Here is a 16,815-nt window from a genome sequence, read left to right as displayed (position 1 = left end):
CATTATTGTAATTTGTGAAATGTAAAATAAATTATGAATGAAAACGGGTAATAAAAACAAGGGTGCATCCTTTAATCAATTTGGAAAAAATCACTTTACACGCCCTTCCAAATGTCAAAATAGCCCTTATTTAAGACATTTGCTTCCTTGTCCATATAATTAAGTAATCATTAATGGGTCCGCCTAAGTTACATTTAATGTAACTTACAGCTGCCCTGTAAAATTTTGTTCAGCCCTCTATACTCTATGTTATTTATAATTTATTCATAACAAGGCTTTCCATCTCCTTAAAGGCCTCAATACCCGTCGGCCAAATAATAAACAAGTTATGTTTCTCCAACAGCATCTGATAGTACAAATTCAACATAGCAATATTCACAGCATTAGCACCCAGAGACCCTCCCAAAACCAACACCACCCTCGCATTTGCCTCGTCCTCCTTCTTCAACCCCTGAAAAAAATTCAACCTTGCACCACCTTAGACACATAAGTCATCAAAGATAATCTCACAAGGTTCCCACAGGCAACACATTTATCCTTTCTTGGGAAACACTCAGTTGTTGAATTGAACGCAACGAACACTTTATGAGCGAAAAAATGAAAGAACTCAATTGGCAATACCGGGAACCTAGTTATATTCTTGAATAACGACTTTGATTCTTTGCAAAGCCGCTGACAAACAAACGGGGAACGAGACGTAACCGCCAATGCCACTACGGTACGGGGATTCAAGTTTTTGATAATAGAATGGAATTGGATCAAATACTTGATCAAATGGTAAGGAAGAATGAGGTTTTGTGGGGGAGAAAATAGGGCGAAACAGAGGAACAATTGTGGGGACAGAGACGAAATCATAGGCGGCGAACGAGACAGAAGTAGATTCCATACCGTTATGTGATCTAATGAAGAGGATTTGAGTTATAGGTTGATGATTTTGAGCTCATCGGCTTTGGCCACAACTGGGCATATGTGGTCGCCGGTTCTGCCAGCAGCGAAAATGATACGGAGAGTGTTGTCATTTTTTATGTTGGTGTCTGTTCTTAAGTCGTTGGATTGATGAATGAAGAGACAGCAAGTGGGTTTCAATGTTCTGTAGCGGAAGTTGATTTGGACGAGACTGGAGTTTGATGGGTTGAGATTGAAGGGTAGAATTGTAAAGTTGAGGGGTGGGAATGTAAAAGTTTTATAATACTTATGAATAAATTATAAATAATGTAGAGTATAGAGGGCTAAACGAAATTTTTTAGGGCAGTTGTAAGTTACATTAAATGTACTTAGGCGGACCCATAAATATTCTAGTCACTACAGCATAATTGTTGTCTCTAACTAGATCCATAAAAAATGAATGCAATCATACAATAATATATTTTATTTCTTATCTCTACCATTGATTTAATTGTAGCAGAAAATTAGTACAAGAATGAATATATTATAAATGCAATAATGTTCCAATGCTTAGAAATGAGAATATTTATTGATTGTAAATAATTTTTTAAGTACTAGATTTTATGTTAAGAGAAATTCTTAAGATTAAGAGAAAGATTATTGTAGTTTCGGTGGATGAGTTAGATGACTGTCAAAAGTAATAAAAGTCTATTGACATAAAATCTAGTACTTAAAAAATAACGCAATATCAAACATACACTAAGTAAGTAAATCCAAAATAATGGCACGAAGATAAGAACTACAACAATGAGAAATCAACAAAAAAATTTTAATTTAGGTTCATTTGCTTGAATATATCAATGCTTGTTTGCAAGAATCACTAACCTTATGAATACCATGAGGTTTTAACATAATGCTAATAACATTCAAAAAAAAAATAAATAAAACTATAATGCTACTATAATAATAAAATTGGATAAATAGTTAAAAGTTATAATTGATATGATTGTTGTCCCAAATTCAATTGACTAGCCCAAGTTGAATACTATTTGGGCTAAATGCAAACTTTACTCTAACCAATGATCACTGCTTGCATGTACCTTACAAATTGTTTGGGTTTCAACTCCCTTTTTTTTTTTTTCTTTCTTGTTACTTCACGGAGTGTGTGGGCGAGCGTGAGGTGGTTGTTATTGCTTTACTGTGGGTACCACCACAACACATAAGCTAAATATGGATTGCGTTGTGAGAGATGAGGGATTTTTCCTGCCTTCCATGTGTGCTTGTAAAGAGATAAACGAAATTATTATGTCTTAATTTAATATCACATCATTTATTGTGTTTTGTATTTAATGAATCAAGGTCCAAAATGACATAAATTTGGAGTTTGAAATGTCACTATTTTTGGGATTTCGGGGTTTGTGTCACCAACCAGAGGAATTTTAGAATATATCAGGGTTATATTGTGTCTACATTTGTTTTGAAAAACCATCGTGTAAGTAGTAGTTATATTAAATTCAACTGTACATGTCATATTTGTATTAATTAGTTGTATTATCTCTAATACATTTTAAAATTTCTCTACTTGCTGGTGTCATGTACTGATTCTTAAGTTTGTATTACCACATAATGTTTATCGCTTAAACCTATAAACCAACACAACATTAAACAAGTACCGAAGTTGAGCAAGAAGCAAACACTAAACCAAATGTACGACATCTCATGGTAGGATTATTAGGAAAGAAAATAATTTAAAAATATTTTCTTAAAAATATATAGTTTTTTCTTTGAATTATGTACTCTTTATATCTGATATATTTCAAAACAATATTTGATTTATAACGTTCCACAATTAGATTGTAATAGCTATATTGACTGAGTACAACATAGTAGACACATAAAATATTTATGTCCCAAATGATAGCAGCAAGTAAGAAATAGTGTAATAGTTTATAAAAAAAAAACTCACAATGCATATAAACATAAAGAGAATGAGGGGACTTTTGAGGTTTAACACATAGACACTCACATTCACAATATAGAAAGCAAAGTACTAGCCACCATCGAAATAGTCTCCACCATATAATGTTCATAATTTAAACTGATAAACCATGTGACAAGGTTGAACAAAAAGTAAATGCTAAACCAAAAGGTACACGACCCCTCATAGTGAAATTGTTAAGAAAGAAAATAATTTGATAAAGATTTTCTTAGAAACAAATCATTTTTCTTTAAAATATGTACATTGTGTATATATTACGTATCAAGATGGTATCTAGTGCATAATGTTCCATAATTCTATTGTAATAGTTATTATGATTAAGTATGGGAAATTGGTGGGCATTAAAAAAAATATTGTCCAAGGAATAATACTAAGTAAGAAATTGTACATTAGTTCATACAGAAAACCCACACACATCTAAGTATAAAATTAAAAAAAGAAGAAGAGATTTTTGTACTTTAAAGCATAAATACTTGTTTGTATAGTATATAAAAAGCAAAAACAGAAGCCACCAATGAAAAAACCTCCACTTTATAATGTTTATCGCTTAAACATATAAACTCATATAGCACTAAAAGGTTAACAAAGTTGAACAAGAAGAAAAATGTTAAACTAAAAGGTTCTAATTTTCATGGTAAAATTGTTGGGAAAGAAAAATAATTTTAGAAAGATTTTCATAAAACATATGATTTTTCTTTAACATATGTACATTGTGTATGTGATACGTATTAAAATTGTATCTGGTGCATAACGTTCTACAATCAAATGGTAATAGTTATATTGACTGAGTACAATAAATTAGTTGACATTAAAAAAAAATTGGTTTAATGGCTAGCAGTAAGTAAGAAATAGTGTATTAGTTCATATAAAGAACTCATGACACACCTAAGCATAGAAAAAAAAAACTTTGTACTTTAAAGCATAGATATATATTTGCACAATATATAAAGAAAAAACACAAGTTGCCATTGAAAAAACCTCCATCACAAAATGTTCATTGCTTAAATATATAGACCCACGTAACACTAAGAAATTAACAAAATTAAGCAAAAAAAAATATTAAACGCCTTACAACAAAAAATGACTTTGACGATGAACATTTTCGTCTCTAAATCATGCAATTTTTATCGCTAAAAGAATTGTAACGAAGAAATTTCGTCGCCATAAGAACATCGCGTTAGGTTTTTAAAAGTACACATGCGGCGATGAAACTTTTAGTGACCAAGTTTTGGTCACTAAAAGTACACATGCAGTAACATAATTCAATTTCGTCGTTAAAGAAATTTATATTTTGGCGGAAAATCATTTGCCAAATTTTTTTAAAATTTTCACATTTTTTTAATGACAAAATTTAACACCTTTAAAATAAATTTTTAAAATTTTCACATTTTTTAGCCAAAATTTTGTAACAACGGAATTCAATTTAATCGCTAAAGGTTTTTAATTTTTAAAATAAATTTAAAAGGTCTTAAATTTATTTTTCTTGCTAAAACATGGTCATTTGACATATTTAAGAATTTTAGCAACAAATAAAATTCGTTATTAAAATTACTAAAATTATTTTCAGTGAGAAATTTTGTTCGTCGCTAAAAATACTTTTAGCGACGAAATCTATTCGTCGTAATATATTAAATTTTGGTCGCTAAAAATTTTAACCACCGACTTTTTATTTTTTGCTACTTAATTTTTTGGCAACAAACCTAATTTTTTGTTGCAATATGTCCTCTTTAGTGACGAAATTTGTCACTAAAAGTTTCGTCGCTAAATACCAATATTCTTATAGTGACAAAAAGATTCAATTTCTTATGGAGGAATTGTTGGGACAGAAAACAATTTCAAAAAGCTTTTCGTATAAACAGATGATTTGTTTTTTGAAATATGGATATCATCTATATGATACAGATCAAAACAACATTTCATTTATAACGTTCCATAATCTGATTAAAAAGTTATATTAAATGAGTATGAGACTGTAGTGAACACAAAAAATATTTATGGTTCAAGGGATAATAGCATGAAAGAAAAAAACAAATTAGTTCAAAAACCCACAACACATCGAAGCATAATGAAAAAGAAGAGACTCTTATATTTTAAAGTATAGATACCTGTTTACATAGCATACAAAGAGAAAACACGAGTTGCCATTAAAAGAACCTTTGCCACATAATATTCATCGCTTAAACCCATAAATCAATACAGTAACAAAGTTGAGAAAAAGGTAATTGTTAAACCAAAAGTACGTCTTCTGATGGTATGATTATTGATAAAGAAAATAGTCTCAAAAAGATTTTCTTGCAATCATATGATTTTTCTTCGAAACATGTACATTGTAAATACAATACGTATCAAAATGGTATCTAGTTCATAGTGTTTCATAATCAGATTGTAGTAGTTATATTGCACAGTGATGGACACCCAAAAAAAAATTATGGCACAATTGATAACAATAAGTTAGAAATAATGTATTAGTTTATACAGAGAACCTATAACACATCTAAGCATAACTAAAAAGAAGATACTCTTGTGTATTAAAGCATAGATACCCGTTTGCACAATATACAGAGCCAAAAAAAATAGTTGCGATAAAAAAAGCCTCCTTCATATAATGTTCACCACTTAAACCTATAAACCCACACAACATTACCAAGTAACATAGTTGAGAAAGAAGCAAAAGCTAAACCAAAAAGTATGATCTCTTATGGTGGAATTGTTAGGATAGAAAATAATTTTGTAAATATTTTCTTGGAAACAAATGATTTGTCTTTAAAATGTGTACACGGTGTAGATGGTATGTATCAAAATGGTATCTAATCTATAGTGTTACACAATCAAATTATATTAGTTTGATTGACTAAGCATAATACAATGGTAGAAACAAAAACTATTTATGGCCCATGGTTAGTTGCAAGTAAAAAATAATGAATTAGTTCGTACAAAGAACATATAACATATCTAAACATAAAGGGAAAGAGAGGACTTTTGTGTTTTAAAGCATAAATACTTGCCAAGACAACATATAGAGCAAAAACATAAGCCACTATAAAAGAATCCTTCGCCACATAATGTTCATTATTTAAACCTATAAACCAACATAAGATTATGCAAGTGACAAAGTTGAGCAAGAAGCAACTACTAAACTAATAGGTACGATCTCTTATGGTGGATTTATAGGGAGAGAAAATAATTTATAAAGATTTTCTTAGAAGCATATGATTTTTCTTTGAGATATGTACATTGTATATATGACATGTATCAAAAGGGTATCTAGTTTATAGCGTTCCACAATTATATTATAGTAGTTATATTGATTGACTACAACATAGTAGTGGACTCAGAAAATATTTATGGCTTAATGGATAGCAGCAAGTAAGAAATAGTATATTAATTCATACGAAAAACTCATAACACATCTAAGTATGAAGAGAAGGAGGGGATTTTGTGCTTTAAAGCATGGATGCCTCCATCTGCACATCATATAAAGCAAAAACACAAGCCATTATCGAAAAAGCCTCTTTCACATAACAATCATCACTTAAATATATAAACCTACACAATAATACACATGTAACAAAGTTGAGATATGTATACAGTGTATATGATACGTATTATAAAGACTTTCATGGCAGAATTGTTAGGAAAGAAAACCATTTTATAAAGACTTTCTCTTAAATGAACGATTTTTCTTTGAAATATGTATACAGTGTATATGATACGTATCAAAACAGTATTTGGTTCATAAGTTCTATAATTAGATTGTAGTAATTATATTGATTGAATATAGCATAATGGTGGACAAACATTTATGGCCTAAGGGATGGCAGCAAGTAAGAAATAATGTATTAGTTTATATAGAAATCCACAACATATTCAAGTATAAAGAGAAAGAGGGGACTCTTGTAAAACATCGATACCCATCTACTCAACATACAAAGCAAAACACAAGCCACCATCGAAAAAGTCTCCACCGCATGATGTTAATCACTTAGACTTATAAACTAACACAACATTATATAGTTATCGAAGTTAAGCAAGAAGCAAACACTAAACCAAAGTTACTACCTTTCGTCTTTGAATTATTAGGAAAGAAAAAAAAATTCATAAAGAGTTTCTTTTTAAACGAATGATTTTTCATTGAAATATGTACACTATATTTATGAAATGGTAATTTTTGGTAGTTGGCACCATAACCGACTGTAACAGTCACATTCACCAGCTATAATAGTCTCAAGCCATTGGATAAATTTTCATCATTGGAATTCTAACAGTCCACTAGATGATGTTACTAAAAAACCTTGTATAGTATATAGGAAATATCTTTTTTATTCTAGCACTAACCAAACTAGACACCAAGCTTTGTTAAAGTTATTGAGTTTATGTGTTGGATATCAAATTAACTTGACAATTTTAGTGTATTGACATTTGACCCGTAATTTTATCTCATCAACCTTGACTTTTTAATTTACTTTATTTATTTTTAAACTTGTCCTTTTTTTAAAATATGAGATAAATAACAGCTCCATGGACTATGGTAGGTTTTTCTTGCATGGTTGCACAAAAAAAATTACTTGTTGTCAATTAACAGGTGATTTTATAACTGTATCTGTGTGCATCAATAATTTACATTGATGATGTTCCTTGTTGTTCTATATACAGTGGAATCATATATCCATTGATAACGTAATCGGTACCAAATAAAATTTCTAGTTTTACATCCTTTAATACATAATCAAGCTTCAATTTTGTTCTGAATCTTCTTAAACACCATGTCCTCAAAGGCATGGACAAATTATTTTCAAGTAGTTTTATTTGGATAGCCACCTAAATTTGAATCTTAAGAGAGTTAAGGGACTAAAAGATGAATTTAGACTTTGTCCACCCCCTTACCTATTTTCCCCCCCTTAAGATCGTGCGCATACCACTAGTATTAGTACAGAATTAATTAAATGCCAAAACAAATAAAGATGAAAAAATTAATCAAACATTTATTGACAATGTTTTTTTACTTTCTTTGCTTGCTCCGTGGGGTTGTGCACAGGTGTCCATGGTTTGGTAAATGGGAAATATAAATTCTTTTGTCGAAGCTTTTAAGGTTTTGAAGAAAGACAACATTGGAATTCAATTTTATCATGTAAAGGATGGATTTGATGAAATGTTGCAACCGTTGCGAATGCACTCTGAAGGTAAGGAATCAAATTCAGAATAATGATGAGGAGTGATGCCATATTCCATAAAAAATAGTCACATAAAATGGATATGCAGTATAAAAATAGAGAATTTATTCTTTTTTTTTTCTTTTCCCTCAAAAACTTGATTTAGAGATTGTGTAATGCTAACTCTCAAACTCTTTGATTATACTGTAGTAATATTATTTTTTTTTCCTTTCATCTTCGAAGTCCTATCTAAGTACTGTAGTACTAGTACTTAGTCTTCACTAACAAATTAAGTTAATTAACAAAAAACTGTCATTATTTAATAAAAATAAAATAACTTAACCATCCACGTCAAAATTACTAACCTCCAAATTAATGCTCCGTCTTTTGCTTCTTTTGATTTTGCGAACATTCTCCTCCTAGTCACATGTAGGGATTGAGTTTGTTTAATAATTAAGGACCAAACTGTTGGACTTCTAATTCGTAAGTCGTAGTGCTTAAACGGCAAAAAAGGTGCTTCAATTAAAAATTCGAACAGATTAGGATATCATTTCTCAGAGCACCAAAATAAGAACAAAGGGGCGATACCGTTATGGTTACTCAAAATCAAAATAATGAAAATATTTTATAGTAATAGTAAATTATTTATATCCTTATATTATTTTTGATCATGGGCCAAAATTTGTATCTACTATTTAGCCCAAGAACAATACTCATGCTTGTCTGATTCAATGAATTGGAGAAAGCAATCCAAAATTGAGTTTTAGAATTATCACAAGCTAAGACGAGTGGACGAAGTATTTTAGAAGTATTGTTATATTTAATACAAAACTAAAATGTCATTCCATTTGTAAAATGGATAAAATGGTCAAAAACAGAAAAAGTTATACTCTGATTTTTATTAAACATTTATCCGACATTTATTTTCCAAAATCCTCTTTAATTAAATTCGAACATTCTTGCATAATATATTCTTAGGGGCGTTTATTTTCTTGTCTGAAATCTAAATAAACTTAAATTAGTTTGAATTCTAAATAGGGTTGAATGTTTAAATTTGAATGATATATTTTTTTATCTGATTCGCTAAAAATAAATATTAAGTTGTTTGATTTTTTAATTTAAAAAAACTGAAATCTAATATTTTTACATTTGTGTCCTTACAAATTACAAATGTGAAACAAATAATAAACATTCCAAAGAACATAAATAAGATAACATATTATCATAACATAAATTGTGTTCAACTGAATACAATCCTTTAATATTCTTAATCAGTATATATTAATCAATTTTAGTGTGATTTATGATGTTTTTATATGAAAGGTATTCATAAAAATTTGTGAAGATAAATAATCCTAATTTGATTAAAATAAAAAGATAATAATAATAATAATAATCTATCATTATATTATCACAAGTTATAGAAAATGTACTAATGCTAATTATTGAAATTTATTTATGTAAGAATAAAAGTTAACTAATTACATAGAGATATTTTAGAGAATATTTTTTTAATGATATCATTCAAACTTTTTAAATTAAGCAAAAATATAAAAGAATTGACTTAATAATTTAATGATTGAAAATTTTTATTAAGTTGAAAAAACAAACTGACTTAATGACTTATACCTACTCTCATCAATTTTTTTATATATAATATTTATCTTTTTCTACCTTATTCTCTTTATTTCTGGTTTACTTATATAACATGTTCGCAACATGATATGACTACTAATCTTGGTAGCTAATATCGGCATTAGTTATATTATTATTGCTGTCATTTAGTATGTTATGTTTATGCTTTTGTTCTAGTATTGCTATTTTTATGTTATATATATAAACTAAAAATTCTAGAAATTTGCTTTAAAATGTTATCATATGGTTATTTAGTTATGACATATTTTATTGTTATTTTATCACACCTTTTTTTTTTTTGTCTTCGAATTAAAAGGCACAATTTATCAATTACAACCAAATTAGAACTTAGATTTTTTATTTATAAATTTCAGAATTTGAAACTTGAAGTTCCGAATAAGCAAATGATTATTATATGAAAACATGCAACACTCATATAAGATATTTTTCTTCTCTTTTTAACTTTATGTTTCATTTTTATTTCTATTTTTTGTTCTCTTTAGTATTTTGAATGGATGGCTAATAATTTCTTAATGTTAATTAACTGTTGTGGGATCTGTAATAATTGATAAAGTCGCTAAAGAAGTTGTTTACTGAAGAAACACTTAATAATCAATCAATCTCTTGACTGACAGCAAAGATAATTAGGGATGGCAAAATCCTCCACGGGTTTGGGGTCTCATGGAGCCCCACCCTAAATGAGGAAAATTTTTAATAATTTTTGTGGAATGGGGTGGGGAGTGGGGGAAAAATAATCTCCAAATTGTTAACGGGGTGGGGTTTGGTATTGCACTCCCCACCCCAATCCCCATTATATATAAATATGTTTTTAATTCTTATTTAATAATTGTTATTTTATCAACTATAATGTCAATTAATAATTTTTTTAATTTTTATGTAATATAAATATAATATGAATAAAAGAAAACCCTACAATATTTTTCAACTTTAAAACATTATTATATTTTTTTCTCTTTTAAGGAACTGCTCTCTTTAAATATTTTTCACTTTTAATATCATTTTAAGATATTGTTTCAAATTTTTAGAGATTTTTTTTAAAAATTCAATATTTTATAATATGGTAATGATTTTATTTTAAGTATCTAATTTTTAATTTACTAAAATCATATTTTTATATCAACTATAAAATAAGTAAATGTGGAATGAGGTGGGGATGGAGGAATCATTCTCCACGTGGGGATTCCCCATCCCCAACCCACTAAATTTATTGGGGAATGGGGTGAGGAATGGAGGCAAAATTTTTTAATGGGGTGGGGAATGGGGTAGGCATCCCCATCCCCACCCCCACCCCGTCTCATTGCCATCCCTAAAGATAATTGACCTTGAGCTTCTTTAATCATATGCAAGTTGAAGATTAGATCATTCGGGAAAAAAAAAAGCTGAAGGTTGGATTTAATGAACTTTGGGAGTGATGAGTGATGCAGGCTATGAAAATGAAAATAATGTATTTATAAACTATGAATTACATGTGACAGTACCCGTATCACCCTTAGAAAATATAAAGTTCGAAGCTTTTCATGATAACTTTATTATATAAATTTTATCATGTCTCTTGTTCACGATCATCCCATCTATAAATATTTATACATAAGATGGATCATTGTCCTTCAAAATGAAAAGGTATTTGGTGCCCGACACTTTTCCTTTTATAATATAAGAACCTTTACACATTTCCCATACAATACGAATAAAATTAAAAATGAGCATGATTCTCATTACTGGTCAATGCAATTAAAGTTAAAGCGAAAATTTGGATAAATGAAATAAGCAAAGTATAAGAAAAATGATCTCATCTTAGTATTTTATGGGTATGACTTCAGTTGAATTGTTGAAATGATCTCATCTTGCCTCTAATGTTTCTTTGAAATCGGTGAAAGGGATGGATGATCGCGAATAAATAATGAATAAGTGTGTGAGAAAATTGTGATAATTAAATGAAAGTTTACGGTTACATTTTGAAAAACTTAACAGTACATTAATTCAAGAGTCAAGACAGCTTGCGAGTGTAATTTAATTTGCATCACTCCCAAAGTGCAATAAATCCAATCTTCCAGCTAGCAGAATCTATAAAGAGGGCTGCTGCTACAGACAATTGTGTCATAGTGTGAATGGATGAAATTATTTTTCACCAGCTATCTCCCTTCTTTAACTATATGTCTGGCTGGCTGTCTGTCAAAAGATTGGTTTGGTAACCGAAGTGTGTTTCTTCGATTAACAGCCTCTTTAGCGACTTTACCAAATATTACAGACCCCACAACAGTTTAATTGACACTACTAAGTCACCGTGAGTGGCAAACGGCAATGGCTCCCACTTTCTACAAAAACAAGACACGGGGCCCATCTCCAGGGCAAAACCGGCGCCCTTCAAGCTGTTTCTTTAGATCCCATGTGACCACTTCAGTCCCTATTCCCTAACAAAGATGCTGCTGCTCCAATGCAATCTCCATGCTGACTGTTCCCACTTTCAAAAGCGAGAACACAACTCAACTGCTTAGTCTCACCTTCGCCACCAAGGGGAAGATAAGATTACATCACCTCAGAAGAGAACAGAACAGGACAGGAATCCAATGCTGTCTGCTTCTTATCTGTGTTCTTCTTGTGTTTCTTTCTTCTTTATACTTTTATGGTTGCTAAATGGTTGTTTTGGAGGTGACCCTTATGTGTTCTATGACTGGACTATCTCATATGTCACTGCTTCCCCACTTGGAGATAAACAACAGGTTCCTCTCCTTTCATTTTTCCTTCCCTTTAATTACGTTTATTTCTCTCTAGTTAAATTTTTGGGTATTTGAATTGCTAAATGCTAATTCTGTTATGTTGTTCAGTGATAGTTTCCTGAAAGTTAGATTGCTGCTATTGTTAACAAATTTTGGGGCTTGAGTTTCAATTTTGACATTACTGTTGAGTGTAATCTGTTAAGGAATCAATGGTTGCTAGATTTTTCATGTTATAATTGTTTTTCACTTTTTCTCCTGCCCTTGATGTTTTGATGAGAGATTTTGTTTTCCCTTTCTTTCTTTCTTTCTTTGTATACCATTTTGCAGGTTATTGGGATTAATGGGCAGTTTCCAGGACCGATTCTTAATGTCACCACAAATTGGAATGTTGTTGTCAATGTAAAGAATGATCTTGATGAGCCATTGCTTCTTACATGGTATAATATGCTGGAACCATCTCAAATAGCAAGTAAAGATGACTTTATTGCTAATATTACTTTTACATTTTAATGTAGGAATGGCGTACAACATAGGAAAAATTCTTGGCAAGATGGTGTTTTAGGGACTAATTGTCCAATTCCTGCTGGTTGGAACTGGACATATCAGTTTCAGGTGAAGGACCAGATAGGGAGTTTTTTTTACTTCCCTTCTTTAGACTTCCAGCGGGCTGCAGGTGGGTATGGGGGAATCATCATTAACAACAGAGATGTTATTCCATTACCCTTTGCAGTGCCAGATGGCGATATTACCATTTTTATCAGTGACTGGTACACGAAGAGTCATAAGGTCAGCAGGCGTCACTTCTTTTAGCTTACTGCTTTTGGTGTGTGTTATCCATTCTAGTGAAATTCTGGGATGATAACTGAAACTGATGGGTTACAGAAACTAAGGAAAGATGTTGAGAATGGCGTAGACCTTGGAGTTCCTGATGGGATCCTCATCAATGGACTTGGTCCCTATCGCTATGATGCAGCAATTGTTCCAGATGGTATTCCTTACCAGTTAATAAATGTTGAACCGGGTGAGTTCTGAATGCTCAACTTATTTACTATTTGAATTACCCAAAGTGACTTCATTTGTTTCTTAAGGTTCCCAAGATTATAGCTTTCTCACAGGGGGGACATACAGTTGAGGGTTTTAGTCAACCTAAAATTTAATCCCTTCAATTTCAAGTCGAATGTTTCATTTGAAGCACGGAAAACTAATTTAAAAATGGTTCAAATGACGTGAGATATTGATGAAAGCATGCTGATTTTCATTTTCACCTTCCTTAAAAATCTGTATAAACTTGGGAACAAGCAAGACATTCTTTCATGTTTTCTCTTTACAAAATGGAGGAAAGGCCTCTAAGGCTACAGGTACACATGGTGGTCAAAATGTTCTGCTAACATGATATTGTTTACAATTTGCTTCTACTGCACTTCTGAAGATAGCTGAATGTTTCATACGTTTTATGAAACAGGAAAAACATACCGCCTCCGGGTTCACAATGTTGGAATCTCAACCAGCTTAAATTTTAGGATACAAAATCATAACTTACTTCTTGTTGAGACCGAAGGATCATACACAGTTCAGCAGAACTACACAAATATGGATATTCATGTGGGTCAGTCATTCTCATTTTTGGTTACAACGGATCAAAATGCTAGCAGTGAGTACTACATTGTTGCCAGTCCTCGGTTTGTTAATTCATCAGAATGGAATAAAGTTACTGGAGTGGCCATCTTGCATTACTCCAATTCATTGGGACCTGCTTCAGGTCCTCTTCCTGATCCTCCTAATGCATACGACACATATTTCTCAATGAATCAAGCTCGATCCATAAGGTTGTAGTCGATTATATATCTTTTTGGATTATGTAGAAAGATTTGGAAGTATGTTATTGACCTCTCCAAATGGTTTCTTCTTTCCTTTAACTCTCCTATGCACAAAAATGCAGCTGAAAGATGAGTTTATTCTTGATCTGAATGTTCTTTCAACTGCTGAAAAATTACCAATCCCTTATGTTGGAGAAAGTTTATGCTAATTTGAAAAATATGGAACATCACTATTAGTATTATTCGTCCATTTACCTTGTCTTGTTTCCCTAATAATTCCCTTATGCTTAAAACTTTTGTTCAAACTGATGATGGCATTATGAGTTCTAACTCATTTTGTGGTGTATGCATAGGTGGAATGTCTCTGCTGGTGCTGCTCGTCCAAATCCACAGGGATCTTTCAAATATGGGCAGATTACTGTGACAGATGTGTATGTGATTCTCAATAGACCTGCAGAGCTTATAGAGGGGAAGTGGCGTACCACTCTCAATGGTATCTCATACTTACCACCTTCAACACCTCTAATGCTTGCCCAGCAATTCAACATTCCGGGGGCTTACAAGCTTGATTTCCCTTACAAATTGATGAACCGAGCTCCAAAAGTAGATACATCTCTGATTAATGGTACTTACAAAGGTTTTATGGAAATCATTTTTCAGAACAATGATACCACCGTGCAGAGCTACCATATGGATGGCTATGCATTCTTCGTTGTGGGGTGAGACTAGTTTTGATATTCTCGTTTTTATCTTTTCCTTATTTTGTTGGAACCTGGAAAATTAATTGATAAATTCAAGTTGGCAATTTCCTATTTAAAATGTAGTATGGATTTCGGAGTGTGGACAGAGAATAGTAGAGGCACATACAACAAATGGGATGGTGTTGCTCGCAGCACTACACAGGTAATCCTGAGTTAAAAAACTTAATCCTTTATTCTGTTGTGAAGCCATTTGTTGAAACTTACACTCAAATATGTTCTCCAAGGAGGCTTCCTAATAGTAGTCATTTAAGTAGTTCACTGCCATGAATATATATGTCACACACGAATGCAGATATGTGTTTTTATGATTAGGCAATTGTCTGAGGATGACAGACTTACTTATTTCTGACATGATTACAGGTCTTTCCTGGAGCTTGGACAGCTATATTAGTTTATCTTGACAATGCTGGCATTTGGAACCTCCGTGCTGAGAATCTTGACACATGGTATCTGGGCCAAGAAGTTTATGTGAACGTCATAAATCCAGAGATTGACAAATCTGCGCCTCTGTTACCTGACAATGCCATATATTGTGGTCTGCTTTCATCCTTACAGAAGTAAGTGGTCATGAATACAATTCTGTTGTTTCAAAAAATGCACTCTATTTGTTTCATGCGAAGTTACCTATTGAAGACTGTTTTCAGATAGAATCCTTGCCTTGATCTAGTTTCTAAATTGACTGCTGGTAATTCTTTAAGTATTTTCCCGGATATGTCTTGAAGATATTCCATTTGTTCAGGATATTTTGGTGAAAGTCATACAAAATGGTTTTAGTTTTTTTCTTTCGTTGATAATATAAATGGAAATTTGAGGAAAATATGTTCCCTTTGCATATTTTTGTTAAAATACTTAGGTGGAATCAACTCAGATTGAATGGTTGTGAGGAAAGAATTCCTTTATTTTCTTCATTCCAAGCTCCTTTACTAATCTTTTGTTTAATGTTTCTTCCCTACTGCAGAGATCAAGCTCAGAGAATTAACTTTTCTGGTGCCCCATCAGTTGTGGATGCAAGTATAACAGTTCTACTTGCATTTGTCATAGCCCTTTTCAGTTATTTAATTAGGTAAAAGTTTTGGAGCGATCTTGGAGCAAACATTACAACATACAAATCCAAATTCCCAAACTGGGAGTATATTTCTGTTGTACGAGGGAAGATTGCGAGTTGAAGAGCATGTGTTCAATTAGTTTCAACAGGGAAGGAATTAATTGATGGAAGATAAGTGCCATGACGTGTATTATTGTGTAATTCTTTCACTGTGTGGTACTGAAGTAAGTGCATATAAAAATTGTTTGCAGTGATTCAGTGTCTGTAATATAAAGCTTGTGAAATATCTATCAGCCTCTAGAGTTCTCAGGTTTTCACTTGTTTTCTTGTATTTTCTGCAGTAGAGAAACTGAGTTGAATGATGGTAAATGTAAAGACGGGAAAAATGGTTTCTTGTTACGAGGATGAAGTGGGATTCAAAATTCCCAGTGAGATATAAAAGTAAGCTTTGAAAAAAAAAATGGTTTATAACACTGTACTTCGGATCCCCATCCCGGGTTTAAAAGCCGGTACTGATACCGTTACTGTATTTTGACTGTTAAAAATATGAGGGGGGATGGTGATAAGCTGCAACTTCAATAGTGGGAGACGGTCCGATGTAGGGATGACAATTGTACTTATAAATTTGTTAAAATCCGTCCGTTGCGGATAATTTTATTCGTTGTGGACAGGTTTAGTAATAAATTAAAATCCGCACATGAATGCGGGTGAGTTTGGTATTAATCTTATATTCGATGGATATTCACATAGATATCCATTAGACCTGTAATATTTTTTCTAAATAT

The 16,815-nt window shown here is 31.6% G+C and overlaps 1 protein-coding gene and 1 pseudogene across 1 annotated transcript; one reads left to right on the top strand and one right to left on the bottom strand.

The window, feature by feature from the left end:
• Positions 1-253: 253 nt before the first annotated feature.
• LOC102619367 (uncharacterized) lies at positions 254-1,784 on the bottom strand (annotated as a pseudogene).
• A 10,053-nt stretch (positions 1,785-11,837) lies between these two features.
• On the top strand, positions 11,838-16,347 carry LOC102622522 (monocopper oxidase-like protein SKU5). The gene is made up of 9 exons (XM_006492162.4): positions 11,838-12,410; positions 12,735-12,844; positions 12,923-13,193; positions 13,290-13,428; positions 13,870-14,233; positions 14,578-14,943; positions 15,049-15,127; positions 15,346-15,542; positions 15,944-16,347. Exons 1-9 carry the CDS (start codon positions 12,258-12,260, stop codon positions 16,050-16,052), a joined length of 1,788 nt encoding a protein of 595 aa, XP_006492225.1. The 5' UTR covers positions 11,838-12,257; the 3' UTR covers positions 16,053-16,347.
• The last annotated feature ends 468 nt before the right edge of the window (positions 16,348-16,815 follow it).

The sequence above is a fragment of the Citrus sinensis genome, chromosome 2, assembly GCF_022201045.2.
Source record: "Citrus sinensis cultivar Valencia sweet orange chromosome 2, DVS_A1.0, whole genome shotgun sequence".
Taxonomy (NCBI): domain Eukaryota; kingdom Viridiplantae; phylum Streptophyta; class Magnoliopsida; order Sapindales; family Rutaceae; genus Citrus; species Citrus sinensis.
Note: the sequence above shows the minus strand (reverse complement) of the source record. Positions and strands in the feature narration are given on the sequence as shown.

What these genes read in the sequence shown, in the direction of transcription:
- LOC102622522 (XM_006492162.4), top strand. Translation starts at nt 12,258, where the DNA reads ATGCTGTCTGCTTCTTATCTGTGTTCTTCTTGTGTTTCTTTCTTCTTT. An exon ending in GAGCCATTGCTTCTTACATG is followed by an intron (nt 12,845 to 12,922) that starts GTATAATATGCT and finishes ATTTTAATGTAG; the next exon opens with GAATGGCGTACAACATAGGA. An exon ending in AATCAAGCTCGATCCATAAG is followed by an intron (nt 14,234 to 14,577) that starts GTTGTAGTCGAT and finishes GTGTATGCATAG; the next exon opens with GTGGAATGTCTCTGCTGGTG.